This window comes from Hakea prostrata, chromosome 9, assembly GCF_041222555.1.
Source record: "Hakea prostrata isolate BN-2017 chromosome 9, UWA_Hpros_2, whole genome shotgun sequence".
Lineage (NCBI taxonomy): Eukaryota > Viridiplantae > Streptophyta > Magnoliopsida > Proteales > Proteaceae > Hakea > Hakea prostrata.
The window spans coordinates 50,634,841-50,652,153 of record NC_142608.1 but is presented as its reverse complement, the minus strand read 5'-3'; the positions used below and the strand labels follow the sequence as shown (position 1 = coordinate 50,652,153).

General features: G+C 36.9%; 1 protein-coding gene across 1 annotated transcript; it reads right to left on the bottom strand.

The window, feature by feature from the left end:
- Window positions 1-10,686: 10,686 nt before the first annotated feature.
- On the bottom strand, window positions 10,687-11,412 carry LOC149005446 (uncharacterized). The gene has a single exon (XM_089135903.1). The coding sequence runs from the start codon at window positions 11,410-11,412 to the stop codon at window positions 10,687-10,689; it is 726 nt and encodes a 241-aa protein (XP_088992029.1).
- Window positions 11,413-17,313: the final 5,901 nt, after the last annotated feature.

Here is a 17,313-nt window from a genome sequence, read left to right as displayed (position 1 = left end):
TTTACGCCGGGTTTAAATGAAGGGCCACACAGAAAATGTGATCTCAGTCTTGCTGAGCAAAGAATTCATGTACATATGACACTATCTGGCAAGAATCTAAGTTTTCATCGCAACAGATGACACCATGGTCCATGGTCAAGTCACCTCTTATGTTCGGAGGAGACCTGAGGGCACTTGATAAAAGCACTTACAATCTTATCACAAATCCTGTGCTACTGGAAATAAATTCTTTTAGTACAAATAACATGGAGGTATTCTATTTATCGTCTATCAGATTAGCCCTTTCCAGAAGAAGTCAGCTTAAAGTGCAAATGGCATTCTAGTGACCAAGAACAGATCAAGAAACTAAATTGGAATGTAAGAGAAGAATTAGTTAAAAATTAATGAAGACTTATTTACCTCTTTTGTTTCTGTTCCCTATGCAACCGGCAAGAAATATCTCAAGACTGGTAAATGCTTTCTCTATCACAAATCTCGAAATTTGAAGGATGAAAATGCTTCAGACAGACTTGTCTTGAGTCTCAGTAGTTGCAAGGATCCAAAGGCAAAAGGTTGGGCAGTGGAAGCTCTCGATGAAAATATTGAGAAGATCTGCTGGAAACACAACGTTGGAAGGAAACACAAACCTCCACTTTGCTTTTATAAGAAAAAGCATTCCTTGACATTGTATGAAAGCTTTCTTAAAATCAACAATGACTTTCTTTAGACTGTGCTGTTATCATTACTATTGCTTATAATTTTTTTATTATTATTTTTTTTGAATTTCATGATATTATTGGAAACCTACAAGAAGCAGTACCAAGGGAAGTTCGATTTGTTAACAACTAACACAAAGGATTTCTGCTTGGATGCTTCTCCAACGTGGAAGCTTACTTCACAAGAGCTGCAAATCAATTCGTTGTCTTGTTGTAGATGGAACTCTAATTAGGTAATATCCAGTTCTATAATAGATCCTAGACAGCTCAATTTTAGATTTTTCTTTGGGGGTATTTCAATTTTTACTGGACTCCAGTAGCTAATACAAATTCTTTTCTTCCAAAAAAAGCACACAGAGATCAGAAATGTTACAACAAATATCAGTTTGAATGGACCTAATGTGCTCAAGTTTAACAGATGTGGGAGATGAATCTTAATGAAACACTGGTAAACATCTATTCTGGACGATGTGTAGCAGTGAAGATGATCAAAGGTGAGGCCCACAACAGCTTTACACATTAAAAATGTGGAAGTCAGGAATTCTATTATAGCAACCTAAATATATCCACACCCATTATTAGTAAGACCTTACGTCCAACTCCCAACCAGTCATTTCAGTATTTCAGAACCTGACCAGCATACAGGGCAGAAAAAGGCATTAAATTGGTTCAACCAGTTAGAAACCTAGTTCAACAGTAGGTTAACATCAATAAAGTCAGCATAGTATGGACAATTAATCCATAGTTACATTGTAAGACTGGAACAACAATTAACAGTTCCATATTTATTCTAAATACATCACCAGATGTATGATACAATAGAGAATTAGTTTCACAAGAAGAAGTTGAGTTTTAGAATTTTTAAAACCACTTAATCTGTAGCTTAATCAAATTTAGAAATGCAAAACCTTAGTAAACACATGATTCAAGAATTCATCAAGGTCTCAATAACATCTTACCAAGAAAAGTTACAGGTCAAAACCTTAACTCAAGTGAGATCCATATATCTGAGTCATATCTCAGATATTATGGATATCTTGGTCAGATTTCAGAAAATCTCAGAATCTCAAATTGTGACATATCTCAAATTTCATGAGTAAATAATTTCTTGTGTTAGTTTCCAACAAAAAAAATCTCTATCTCTATAGTGTAAAAGCAAATTTAAGAGCAGAACAAGCAAATGTCCTTCGTTTTCACAGCTTATGAGGTTACATAGGACTTTGGTACCTGTTAGTCCTAGGAAAAATGAGTGGAAGGGAACTATCTGCAATTTGGAAAAAGTTCATCATCACCTGTCAAAAACAGGGGTATATCAGAATAGGAGTTCCACATTAGAATCTATTGGATTCTAGTCCCATAAATTATAGAAATGTTAAGAAAACAACCTCAAACATCATCAAAGACATAATACCAAGAAAACTCAACAGTTGCTCAAGTAATGGTGCCTACCATTCTCGGTGAAGTGCACTTATAGTACAAAACTTAAAGAAATATAACAGTTTTAGATATCCTAGATGATTCAGTGAGATGGAATGGAAAAAGAGTGAGCTGGTACCTTGAAAGCATGATGTACTTTGCACCCAACTAACTATAGCAGACTACAAATTGGTCCTTCTGGGTCAAAACGATGCATTTCAATAGGAACCCATTGATGAGGCTACCATCCCATCATTCCTAACAGTGTACTTGAAAACAATGTTCCTGAACGTCCATCTTCATTAATTCTTCAGAATCATGTCGAAATCCAATGTACAACTTACCTACTATAATAATGAGTAAAATTGAACAATTCAAGATTTCTAAATAGAAGAAGAGGTAGAATAACAAATCCAATATGTTTAATCACAAAATTGAAGATTCTATAGGACATGCCGAAGTTATGAATAATGGTGGAAGTTGTCTTACCTCCAACAATTGACATCAACACTGGATCTTTCGGTTTAGAGTTCCTTGATTTGTACAGTAAGAAGGAAAGCAAAGCCTGACAAGTGCAAACCGCCTTACAATTTTTCGTTAATCTTTGCGCAATAGGAAAAATTAAATAAATTTAAACAGATCATTTTCACCTGAAAAAAGGAATCTTAATCTACACTGTCGAAGTTGGACTTTGAATTTCTATAGCGTTTTCTTGATCTGGTAAAAGAAGTTTGAGGATTTCTGAATTTACGATGGGTGCGAGATCTTCGAATGCCTCTAAAATCTTTGCGAGAGGCTTGTCTTCAACAGCCATCTCAGAGGTCTTTCTCCCTCTGTCTGTCTCTCCCTTGTTTAGCACTGCCATCTCCAGCCATCTCCGAAGTCTTTTCCCCTCCATCTCAATCTCTCCATCGTTTTGGGATGTGGGAACTATTTAGAAGTTGCAAAATTTACTAATGGTGTTTGTTGTTGTTATAGTTGCTGCCGTGGCTGATGTCGCCTCAGAGGATGAGGACGCTTGGGATATTGATTGCAAGAAACTTTGGCTCCATCCAAAACCTTGATAGCTATTTGGTTCAAGCACACAGGCCCATAAAATTGGATACGGAAGCAGCAGCAGGTTCGGCAAACGACTTTGTGTCTTCGAATACGAGCGCCGTTCATCTCCTTCAAGTCATGGTGTCTACTTTTTGGAAATATCAGTTTAGTTAACTGAATATCAGTTAACTAAACTGCTTGCATTAATTGACACTTCGTTAACTTATTTCATGTAATGCTGAAGGTTATTTGCTAAATTACAATTTTGGATATCTTTTTTATGACTTAAAGGTTTAGCAGTTTTAAAAGGTAAGGGTATTTTGGGAAGTGAAATGTAGCCATCCTCCCTCAGTTCGTGCTTTTATAATAGTAGTATGATTATGAATGATAGTATGATATATCCAAAAAAAGGGGGAAAATATATAATAACAACAATGTATCAAATAACCTGAGGAGCATTTGGGTCCTTACACGTTTGAAATTTGAATATACTTAATGGCAACTAACTGTGTTAGTCTGGTTAGGACCAAACATAAAAACTCTAAATCAAAAGATATATTGATATTTAAAAGAATTGACTAAAGTAATCGAGAGATAAAGGTTAATCACACATGGAAATACACTAATCTAAAGTAAAACATATATAAATTCTGTTATTTGGTTCAATGTCCATTATAACCAGTAGTTGTAGCCTCCAAACCGAATTTCAACCGAATTTGATAAAAAGGCAAATGATTGATCTAGATCAAATATGACATAATTTAGCTCAATCTGATGTGGTTGGTTTGGTTTGGTTTTGGTTGCATTATTTAGAAACTGAAATTCTTTTTTTCACTTTCCTTTTTCAATCAAAATATCCTTATTTAGGCATTTCCATTGATGGTAGTGAGAATTAATGGGATTTCAGTACAAACAAATAACCCTCTTGACAGTGCCTATATATATGAAAGTTATGATGTTCTTTGTCAAGACAACAATTGATAAAGATCTCTGTCAATACAAGCTTTTGACCAAAAAATGGCTTCACTCAAGCTTCACTTAGTCTTTCTTCTTGTCATTTCTTCTATCTTATTCGCAGAATCTATCAGTAAGTCTCTCTTATCTCTCTCATAAAAACATATATTCAAAAATATAAAGCAAGACTAACTCTTTTTCTTCTATTTTTCCCTCCATAGGTACAGAAATGAAGGAAGTTAGTGAAACTGTTGTGAAAGCAAAAAGAGATTGCATAACATGCGTGGGTGGTGCAGAAGGATGTATGCTGGAATGTGCTGAATATGGAATTACAACTGGCAAAAAATGCAAGTTAAATGGGAGGCTGTGTTGTTGCTGCATTTAAGTGATAATAAACCTATGTTACTATTTATCATGAAAAAATAAATAAATAGAGAGTTCTTATAAGGACTTGTTCATTAACCTTTCTTCAATTTTTAATTATGTTTAGTGCCAATGCTGCACTGTTCTTTATTATTTTTATATTTGTTTTCAATTTCATATTACTTGTGGGCTATACAATTAAGGAAACAGAATGAAGAAATAAACTAAGGCACGTACAAAATTTCATCAGGAACAACCCATGAGAAGTGCCTATAGTGAAGTTGGAATTAAAATCCTCATATCATGAAGAATTGGTGATCTGTAGGAATGCCAAGTCACAACATATCCCTACCATGTATATGAAATTTTTTGAAGTAATGTGAAGGAAACCAACCTCTAAATAAAAAAGTATCAATTAGTGAAGTAAAACTTCCCGACCGACCTTTTCCTAAGAAGAGATTTTTCATGCAGTGGAACAAGCGAGACTTCTCCTCTTTACTCAAACAAATAAAGAAAGTATAAATAAATCACAAAAAACAAGTTTTTGTTATCTCAATGAAAGACATTATGCTTGATGAATGAAATACCATTACATCCACACAAACGATTCACAATTTCGTAACATAATCTGAATGATGGACTTGTAAGCATTGACCTATTTCTTCTTCATACGGCATGAGAATTTATAAATCCTAGCAAAGGATGAATTTTGTATGATTATATGAAAGAATACACAGCTGAGGAGTAACAACTATCAAGGTTTAAGTAATGGTACATTATTTTAAAACCCTACCTTAGGTACAAGGAGACCAAGAATTGAGAGAAGAGTATGAATTCGCTTACAATAACAGCAGGGCGATGTATACTAAAACTGGGGATGTCTAACAGATTAAAAACAATGTCGGGCGGCCTAAAATGATGTTGTAGGCTAACATATTTTGCCAACCATAAACATGGTTGGCAAAGTCACTTTTTGGGGAAACGTTTCCACCACCAGATCAAGTTGTATATTTCCCCCCTATAGTGGTAGAACATCCCGCAAATCCATAAAGCAAAGTTTCTGTTGGCTTGAGTTCATCCTAATCTATCTTAAGTAATCGGAAAGCATCCAAAGACAAAATGTCTGTTGATGATCCGGTATCTACTAACACTATATAGATCATGTGATTCGTTGTTAGAACCAGAAGACCAGAGGCACAGTATAGACAGACCAATATCAGACAAAGAGAAACAAAATATAAAGTATAACTTATGTCAAAACCACTTACCCGAATGTAGTAGAAGAAGCGAAACAAAATCAGTACAAACTCGAACAAGGTGAGTTGATGTGTACATACAATGCTTTTCCTTAAGGTATTTGAACGCCCCCTTTAGTACAGACTGGGTTTGACATTGACATTCTCACCTCCAAGATACAACAACTCCTTAGATCTGAAGGCCAGCACTCCAACAGATACTACTTGTTAAGGAAATACAAAGGTAGTATACAACACAGGAATGAAGAAAACAAAAACAGAATTTTTCTAACTTTAGAATACGAATTTCTATTTTTCCACCAAAATCAGAGTCAGTCTTTTGTTCAGAACTTCTCCTCTATTTATAAGCTCGCATGGACACCTCTATTTATAAGCTCGCCTGGTTAGACTAGGGTCTACGGATCACAACTGCAACCACGCCCGACTCGGTCCAGCTCGGTGCATGCGCGTGATCCACGCGTAACTCTCTACCGGCATACACCCCACTTAGGAGCTATAAATGTATATATAAATGATATAATCATTAGCTCCGTCCAATGTGGGACTAAACACATGGTAAATTAAATTACTGAGAGAGTACTGGCTATCAATGATTGGGATAGCTATCCCGAGCATGTGCTTGTATGATACCCCCTTCTAGATTTGCCAAGTTTTTGAGAAAGTACTGGCTATCCGTGATTGAGGTAGCTATCGGGACTGTCCCGATCACGTGTTAGAACGATACCCCTTCTAGATTTGCCAAGTTTTTGAGAAAGTATTGGCTATCCATGATTGAGGTAGCTATCGGGTACTATCCCGAGCATCTACGTGTAATGTAGAGAAAGTGTGGTTAAGAGTGGAAGGCATCTGTTTGTGCTTGTATGAGTTGAGGACAATTGTCACGTCAAGATCATCTTGTCCCGATCATTATTTTATCTCATTCGGGATAATGAGGGAGTCTTTTCCAAACTTGTCGATTGTCCTGACCAATGAAAGAGTGAGGAACCTCTTGTCCCGAGTGTTATTTCACATTATTCAGGAGAATGAGGGGGTGTCTCTTTCGGGTGCATTAAATGCCTGCAATGAAGTGACTAGCCGTTTTCGTAACGATTTTCCTCGAAGTCCTCGTCCTGTCTGGGCTTGCCATGTCAAATGGCTATGCGTAGACTCACGATGAGTGCTTCGGGGAGACGAATCGTCTTCTTTCCTAAACCGTTGATCCTTAATCGACGTAACCGTTCAATCAGGAAGTGTAACACTTCTTTCGATAGTATAAATAGGAACCTCCCATCTTCATTTTTGACTTACAGTTTCCTTTGCTCTCGACTAAGAAAAGCTCCCGATTAAGCTCTCAAGGCCTTCCAAGTCTTCAAGCAGTAAGTTCTTTTCTTCCCTTCCATGGCCCCGAGGAGATATAAAGTTAAGAGGCCAAAAGCAAGTTTGAGGGGTTTTAGGTTTAAGCCTAAGATTCCCGTTCCCGTTCAACGGGAAAAACGTCGTCGGGCTGAGGGATATGCAAGTGAAGGTGATAGTGACCAGACCAAGAGGTATAACTTGATCGAGGAGCGTCTGTAAGACCTTCACGAGCAATTTTCGAATGACGAGGGGTCTCGCTCTTCTAGCGGTAGTTCTACCGAAGATGACGATCCTCGGGTTCTTAAGGAGATTAGGGAGATGAACCGCAAGGATAAGGAACTCCAAGCTTCCCGAGCCATGGCTGCTCAAGCCACTCAAGATCAAGTAGGGGATATTCCTAGAGTTGAGTCTCGGGAGGGTCTTGACTAGGCTTCGGGTTCTGATTTTTCCGTTGCTTTTGATTCGGCCACTCCTTCTGCCCAGAGTCTTATGAGGCCTGAGTCTACAGCCACCTCTCGGGACCCTTCAACTTCATCTCCCCAGGCTTTCCTGAGGACAGACGTTCCATCCACGTCCGGAGTCTCCAGAAGAAAAGCCCCACCCCGTCCGCCTTTCCAGCGTCCGAGTGGTTTTCGGGGAGCTATTCCCCGTAAGCCGGATCGGAAAACTTTAGATCCTGCAGCCTTGGCGTTGGCCCAGTCCCAGCCTTTGAGTCCTTGGCATGTTGACTTTGTTTAGAATTCTTCGGGATCAGAATTTTACCTTTATTCCCTTTTTGCCGAGGACTTAGATAGGTTCAAATCCAGCTTTGGTATACCCGAGGGATACCAAATTATACTACCGAGGAAGAGGGATGGGTTGGGATCATTAACCAAGTTGAGGACGACGAATTTGCAGTCCATGGGTACTCCATGGAATATGAGTCAATCCTTCAGTTGTGGGGTTTCTCCCCGGGTAAGTTTTTGTTTCTTTTGCTTTCATTTTGTATTCCTTGTGCTGACTTTGCAGTGGCCCATAACATTTCCGATGATGATCTGCTAATTGCAGCTCTCGGCGGAATGGACGAGGCCCGGAAGAGGAAACCTATAACAACTACTAAGGCTTCTTCCTCCGGGGTTCTGAAAACAAAGACTTTCGCTCAGGTTTCTGCCCCGGCTAAAGCTTCTGTGGCCAAGGGCCAAACTTCTGCTGTTGCTGGCTCGATCGGGACTAAGAAAAGTCCCAAGAAGAAAGCGCCTTCCTCGGGAGGTGAAAAACGAAAGGTGGAGGTGGTTCCTCGTCCTCCAAAGAAGGTTCGTATTTACGAACCCAAACATGAAGTTGCGCCGTCAACTTCGGCTGGGATTCTTGACCTTAGCTCGGTATTTTCTGACTCGGTACACGCCGAGCAGTGGTTGAACAATGCCACTGAAGATGCATATCGGGAGTACTTGCGGAATCTTCCCAACCACGAATTTTTTGATGAGGGATTTAGGTAATGCTCTCCCGATTCCCTCTCATTCTTCTTCTCTTTTTATTCCTTGTTGTGTAATGTTTCTTCTTCAAGTATGTGCCGGGGCGGTTCATATTTTTGCCGAGTCCCTTCGTAGGGCTCAGGACCAGGCTAACCAGTTGGAGCTAGACGAACAGCTTCATCAGCAAGCAAACTTTCGGGCTGACCAGGCAGAGAAAAAGTTGGAGGAGGCCGAAGGGAAAATGGCCAAGTTGAAGAAAGAGAGGGATGACTTTTCCAGAAGCAAAGGCAAATACAAGGGAAAAGTCAATGATCTTGAGAAGAAACTCGGGAAGGCTGCCGAGGACTTGAAAGCGTCTAAGGCTCTTTTGGCCGATGAAAGGAATGTGAATGCGCAGCTGAGGGATGAGCTAGCTGAACTGGAAGCTTCGGGGGCTCAAATTTTCAGGCGGAAGGTGTTAGAAGATTACTTTGCCACCGAGGAATTAAAAGAATTATCGGTTGCATTGCCACTCCCTCCTTCAAAAGAGGATTGCGCATCACCTTCAAGAAGACACTTCAGCAAATAGAGCTTCCTCATCCCCAGGAGATGGAGAAGCTTTTGGACCCTGAGTTGTATGATGAGCTCAAGCTTCCCCGTCCAGAGGGTCTTCCCGAACTCGAGTTCATCCCATTCCCTGATGCTACCGACTACATCGATCCTCCTCCTCAACACCATCCCGAAGAGGAAGTGGAAGAGGAAAAAGGAGAAGAAGAAGAAGCAGAGGATGAGGAAGGTGTTGAAGGGGAGTTGGAGGAAGATGTTGAAGATGATGGCCCAAAGAAATCCTTTGCTGAGGAAGAAGCCAGGGGTTCCCCGACTGACACCGTTGTTGACACTAATGTGTCCAACGAAGGTTTGGTTAAGCCTACTGCTGAAGAGAACCCTCCCGCAAGTCCCTCCTTGAAGATTGATTGAGAAGCTCGGGATCTTGAAGCTTTTTGTATCCAGAATCATGTATTCAATTAGTGCTTTTGGTCTTCGAATCATGTAACCCTTTTGCGAATGAATTTTTGACTAAGTGCTTTGCAACTATTGCCTTCGTAGTTTGTTATTTAATGATCGGGAATGCTTTATGCTTAAGTCCTTTAAAAGGCACAACAAGACCGGGCTGTACCCGAATTACTTGATAACTTTTGAGCAAATGCTTAGTCCTTTAAAAGGTGCAAGATATTCGAGACGGTCCCGAATCGCTATAATATCTTTTAGTCTAAATGCCAAGTCCTTTAAAAGGCGCAAGTCATTCGGGGTGTATCCGAATAACATATGTCCTTAGATAAAGGTGCCAAAAATAAACCGAGAAGGACCCGAATCTTACTTTTTTAAAAAGTGCTAGTCCTTAGAAAAAGGCGCAAAATAAACCGAGAAGGACCCAAAAATGTCTACTTTCTTTTTGAAAAAGGTAGAGAGCTATTGATAGAACTTTCTCAGATTGGTGGAGTTCCATGACCGGTCAATCCGCTTTCCAGTCTCTGAGTCTTTCAGTCGGTATGCTCCCGGTCTTGTTTCTTTGTCAACCAGGTAAGGTCCCTCCCATGTTGGAGTTAACTTTCCTTGATTCTTTGGATCGGAAGCCCCAGTTCTTCTCAGCACCAAATCTCCCGATCTGTATCTTCGGCTTTTGACCCGTGAGTTGTAGTGTTGAGCTATTCTTATTTGGTACAACTGATTTCTTTGCTGCGCCTTCATTCGGGTTTCTTGCAAGAGGTCTAAATGTTCCCTTAGGCCCTGGTCATTTTTATTTTCATCAAAGGTGTTATAACGTAATGGCCCAGCCAATACCTCCAGGGGAGGTAAGGCTTCGGTTCCATATGCAAGGCAAAATGGAGTTTCTCTGATTGGGGTTCGCGCAGTCGTCCTGTATGACCACAGAACGCTCGGGAGTTCCTCGACCCATCGTGCCCGACTATCCTCTAGTCTCTTCTTAATCCCGTCCAGAAGTGTTCTATTGGTGACTTCCACCTGTCCATTACTCTGAGGGTAAGCAACTGAGGCGAACCGATGTTCAATGTGATTTCTTTTGCAAAAAGATTTGAATCCCGCTCCTTCGAATTGTTTTCCATTGTCCGTTACGAGGATTCGGGGTATCCCAAACCTATAAATAACTTTTTCTTCGAAAAAAATCTCCATTTGCTTTTATGTGATGGAAGACAGCGGTTCAGCCTCGACCCACTTCGTAAAGTAGTCTATGGTAACCACAAGGTACTCTCGATTTCTTGAAGCCTTCGGTAACTTCCCGACTAGGTCCATTCCCCACATTGCGAATGGTGTAGGGCTGGAGATGGGCATCATGGGAACTGCTAGCACTTTTGGAACGTTGGCGTGCTTTTGGCACTGTCCACATTTGCAAACATCTTCAATCGCATCTTTTTGCACAGTTGGCCAAAATATGCCCGAGCACAACACCTTCTGTGCCAAAGCCTTTCCACCCAAGTGTGCGCCGCAAATTCCTTCATGAATTTCTGCTATAGCATAGCTGGCCCGGGAAGGCCCAGCACATCTTAAGAGTGGTTCAGTGAAGGATCTTCCGGATAATTGGTCCCCGATGATGGTGAATCGGGCTGCCTGGTTTTTAGTTCTTTTGGCTTCTTTTGGATCAGTTGGGAGAATATTATCCCGAAGGTATTTTACCAAGGGCGTTGTCCCGTTGGGCTCGCTACTGATCTCAAAAGTTTCTATCTCTTGTGTACTCGGGCTATTTAGCTCTTCGATATAAACTGTCGAGTCTAAATTATTGTAATTTGCCAAATATAGCTGGGAGAGTTCATCTGCCTTCTCATTCTCCTTTCTGGGTATCTGTTGGAAAGTTACCCGATCAAAGTGAACCTGGAGCTGTTCAACCTTGGCCAAATACTTGGCCATTCTTTCATCCTTCGCATTGTACTCTCCCTCGATTTGGTTGACAACAAGTTGAGAATCACTTCTTACTTCTAATTCCCGAACCCTGAGTGCTAGGGCCACTTGTAAGCCTTGCTATGACAGCTTCATACTCGGCTTCATTGTTGGAAGTCGGGAAATTAAATCTCAAAGCATAGCTAATTGTGAAGTCCTCGGGACTGCTGAGTGTCAAGCCTGCTCCTGATCCAGAAGCACTACTCGAGCCATTGACGTGTAAAATCCACAAGTCCGATGTTTCAGTTGTAGCTGCTTGCCTCTCATTTTGTGGTAGGGTGCTTTCCACAATGAAATCGGCCAAAACCTGAGCTTTTATGGCCATCCTCAGTTTGAACTCAATCTGGTACTCGCTAAGCTCCACCGCCCACCCGACCATCCTTCCAGCCACATCAGGTCTTTGAAGTATTTTCTTTAGTGGGAAGTTGGTCGGAACTATCATTGGGTGTGCTTGAAAATAGGGTCTTAGCTTTCGTGATGCCACCAGAAGAGCTAAAGCCTGTTTGTCGACGTCCGAATACCTTGTCTCAGCATCTATGAGTACATGACTCACATAGTAGACCGGGTTCTGGATTGTCTCCCCTTTCACCAATACAGCACTGACTGCAGTTAGTGAAATGGCAAGATAAACTGTAAGAGGTTCTCCGGTCACTGGTCGGGCCAATACAGGTGTCGTCCCGAGTGACGTTTTTAGTTTCTCAAATGCTTGTTGGCATTCTTCCGTCCAAATAATTGCCCTCGAATTGGGTGTAGCCTTCAATGCTTTGAAAAAAGAATTGCATTTCTCCCCGGCTCGGGAAATGAACCGGTTTAATGATGCTACCCTTCTGGTCAACCATTGGATTTCCCTTACTGTGACAGACGATTTCATCTCAATCAATGCCTGGATCTTCTCCGGGTTGGCTTCAATTCCCCTTTGGGAAACCATGAAGTCGATGAACTTCCCAGAAGAAACTCCGAAGGCGCATTTCTCAGGGTTCAGACGCATTTGGTATGTTCTTAAAACGTCAAAAGCTTCTTCAAGGTCCGCCAAATGTTTTGCCCGAACCAAACTCTTCACGAGCATGTCATCAACGTAAACTTTCATGTTTTTCCCGATCTGTTGTTGGAAAATTTTGTTGACGGCTCTTTGGTAAGTAGCCCATGCATTCTTTAAACCGAATGGCATCACCCACTAGTAATAACTCTCCCGATTAGTCATGAATGATGTATGTTTCTCATTCTTTCTAATTTTTTTTGTAGGATATATGGCGGACATTGTTAAAATAAATCATTTGACAAGTTATGAGACTAACTGGAAAATAAAGATTGGATTATTGCAAAAAAAGTCCGATTAAACATTATAAAAACAATATAGGGACTGAAAAAGTACAAAAGCTGGTTTTGATTGATGATGAGGTATGGAATAATTAAAGAGAAAATTTATTTTTTATGATAAAATGTTTACTCAAATAATTGATTTTTTTTTTCAGGGTACCAAAATTCAAGCAGTCATGTTTAATAACATTGTTGATAAGTTTGACAAAAAACTTATTCCTGGAAAATCATATTGTATAAGTTTTGGAATGGTAAACCGATAAATTCAGCTTTCAGTAGTGTCAATTAATTATATGAAATCCTGTTAAACAATACTTCAGTTATACAAGAAATTCAAGAACAAGATGAAGAAACTAGGATAAATATTTACAACTTCATTAATCTTGTTGATTTGAAGACCACAATTGATATCAAAGAGAAACAAGTGTTTGGTAAGTACTTATACCTTATCTTTAATTTTATATATTTTTTATTATTCAACTATTAAATAAATTCACTAACAATTGTCATTTATTTTTCTTCTAATTTTCAGACGTCATTGGTATTGTAGTCGATGGTAAACCTTTGGTTACAATAATCACAACACAAACAATGGAGAAAAGAAAAAAAAAAATTCAAATTATGAGCATGAAGTAAGTTTTTCTTCATTATTAATTATTTTATAGAATTATTTATAATAATTAATAATAAACTTATTTATTACTACTGTTTATTATTAGGTTTGAACCTATAATATTAACATTGTAGGGGTGAATATGCTACAAAAGAAGGAATTGAACTACTAGAGACTACATCGGAATTTCCAATTGTGGCTTCTCCTCTGTAATAGCATCTTCTTATAAAGGCAAAAATAATTTATGACTTTTAAATTTTTTATTGAAAAATTATAATATAATAATATTTATATTTTTTTTTCAGGATTTCCATTATGTACATCGACATCTACAATGATAAATATCAATCCGAAAATCCATGATGTTGAAAAATGAAGAAAATGGGAAGTACTTTAATTATATTTTAACTTGTTTAATGAAATTTCTTACAAAACTTTTATGTTACATATTACAATTAGAGGCTGGTTTAATGAAAGTTTACAATGACAAACCAACTGAACAAACATATAAAGATGCAAAACATATAACAATAGAAGATGCATTTGGAGACTCAAAAGATTATTTTAAGGTACATTTATAGATATCAAATTTATTTTAGTCGTAAAATTTATTATAATATTATATTATAATTTACATCCTTATATTTCTTAATACCACTAAAATATGTACTTTTACATGAGGGATGTTATTTGTATATTAAAGGCATAATACAAAAAATCGAAAACCCAAAACCATGGTACTATGCTTGCAACTCTTACAAAAAAAGATACATTTTAAAGCAAAAGAAGCAACTTGTGAAAAATGTGGAAACAACAATGTGGAATACATATCAGAGTAAGATTCTAAACTTTAATAAAATATTATATTGTGATTTTATTAGATAACAGTAAATTTATCATCTGCAGGTTTATGAAAAGATTTAGAGTGTCGATTCTACAGGGGACAATAACAATTACAATATTTGATGCAATCCAAAGTATTGTTGATTGTTCAGCAACTAAATATGCAGCATCGCCAGAAAAGGTAAATATAATTTCTATTTATATTTAATTAGTGTTATAAAATTATATATTTATAATATTAATTTTGATGACTCAATTATAAATTTAATATATTTTTTTTAATTTTACAGCTTAAAGACAATTTGATTCATCGTGAAGGACGGACATATTCATTATATTTCAAATACGATAGCAGAAACAGATACAATTTAAGATAAAAAAAGGCTATCATTGCAGATGTCATAGAAAATGAAGATATAAGCTGAAGTAGTTGATTTAGACAAATATGAAGATGTTAAATATAAAAATATAAAAATAGAAATATTTTAGATATGAGAAGTTTAATTTTTTTTCATATGTATTAAATACTAAGATTTATTTTCATTTCCTTCCAATATCAATTTTTATTTCAATATACTACGTTAACCAAAATTTTTTATTGCATTCTTATAAAACTGTCTGTTTAGCATATACGAGTTGAAGTGTAAACGGACTGGATTTGGATCGGATATTGGTATATCTATATCCGCATCCTATTATATTCGGACGGATTCGGATAATATCCTATCGGTTCTCGGATGGATTCGGTTAGTTTCGGATGATAATCGGATAATTATTTTCTTAAGTAAATTCTTCTAAATGAGCATAAATATAGATTGAATACAAGTTTTCAACTACCTGATTACATCATTACCTTTTTATTTGTGAGATATACGTTTGAAATTTAAGAATTTAGCAACTTTGGTAACTATTCTAGTAGAAAATCTAAAAATAAAAAGTTCATATATCATAGGTAAAATTTACAAAAATATGAATAATAAATCTAAATAAATAATTTAATCGGATTAATAATAATCGGTAAGAAAGGGGTATACCATATCTGCATCCTTTAAGAATCGGACGGATTCAACTACCCCTAAACGAATGCGGATGCGAATTTGGATGCGGATTTCGGTTATCCATTTACACCCCTATATACAATATATATATATATATATATATATATATATATATATATATATATATATATATATATATATCATACTCTTATATAAAAGCATAATCTTTCACTTGATTATTGTATTCTCTATTTTTATTTAAATGGCATATTTTTTGTATTAGATTCTTTGTCATTTTATTTTTTACTTGTAAATTCTTGGTACCGTTTTTTATATTTTTTTAATTTAAATTCGTAAAATCAAATCGAGAAAGAAATTTTTCCTAGGAAAGAGATTAAAATATACATTTCTTTTTTATCTCAAACAATCTTCCTTATACAACATATATATTATATCATAATACTATCATACTAATAAGAAAAATAAAATCTTCTCCTAATTTAAACCTCATTCGATTTCTGCTTCCTTTATTATATATTTATATTTTTTTTAAATGATGATTTATCTCCTCCAGCAATTTGAGTTTCATTTTTTTTATTTTTAATTAAAAGTTATCCTAATACTTGATAGATCAACTGCCTAAAAAAAAGTCTCCTAATTTTATCTCATTCCTTCTATCAAGAATACAAAAGTACTACTACTACTTTGAACAAAAAAAAGGAATACAATAGTCAAAGAAAACATTTGCGGCGAAAGAGAATCACATGCTTTTATATAATATTATGAATGATAGTATGATATATCCAAAAAAAGGGGGAAAATATATAATAACAACAATATATCAAATAACCTGAGGAGCATTTGGGTCTTTACACGTTTGAAATTTGAATATATTTAATGGTAACTAACTGTGTTAGGGCCCACACTTAAAAACTCTAAATCAAAAAATATATTGATATTTAAAAGAATTGACTAAAGTAATTGAGAGATAAAGGCTAACCACACATGGAAATAAACAAATCTAAAAATAAAACATATATAAATTTTGTTATTTGGTTCAATGTCCGTTATAACCAGTAGTTGTAGCCTCCAAACCGAATTTGATAAAAAGGCAAGTGATTGATCTAGATCAAATATGACATAATTTAGCTCAATCTGATGTGGTTGGTTTGGTTTGGTTTTGGTTGCTTTATTTAGAAACTGAAATTCTTTTTTCCACTTTCCTTTTTCAATCAAAATATCCTTATTTAGGCATTTCCATTGATGGTAGTGAGAATTAATGGGATTTCAGTACAAACAAATAACCCTCTTGACAGTGCCTATATATATGAAAGTTATGATGTTCTTTGTCAAGACAACAATTGATAAAGATCTCTGTCAATACAAGCTTTTGACCAAAAAATGGCTTCACTCAAGCTTCACTTAGTCTTTCTTCTTGTCATTTCTTCTATCTTATTCGCAGAATCTATCAGTAAGTCTCTCTTATCTCTCTCATAAAAACATATATTCAAAAATATAAAGCAAGACTAACTCTTTTTCTTCTATTTTTCCCTCCATAGGTACAGAAATGAAGGAAATTAGTGAAACTGTTGTGAAAGCAAAAAGAGATTGCATAACATGCGTGGGTGGTGCAGAAGGATGTACGCTGGAATGTGCTGAATATGGAATTACAACTGGCAAAAAATGCAAGTTAAATGGGAGGTTGTGTTGCTGCATTTAAGTGATAATAAACCTATGTTACTATTTATCATGAAAAAATAAATAAATAGAGAGTTCTTATAAGGACTTGTTCATTAACCTTTCTTCAATTTTTAATTATGTTTAGTGCCTATGCTGTGCACTGTTCTTTATTATTTTTATATTTGTTTTCAATTTCATATTACTTGTGAGCTATACAATTAAGGAAATAGAATGAAGAAATAAACTAAGGCACGTACAAAATTTCATCGGGAACAACCCATGAGAAGTGCCTACAGTGAAGTTGGAATTAAAATCCTCATATCATGAAGAACTGGTGATCTGTAGGAATGCCAAGTCACAGCATATCCCTACCATGCATATGAAATTTTTTGAAGTAATGTGAAGGAAACCAACCTCTAA

Bases quoted from the DNA above. Each gene is read 5' to 3' on its own strand.
- LOC149005446 (XM_089135903.1), bottom strand. From the start codon at position 11,412: ATGGCCAAGTATTTGGCCAAGGTTGAACAGCTCCAGGTTCACTTTGAT.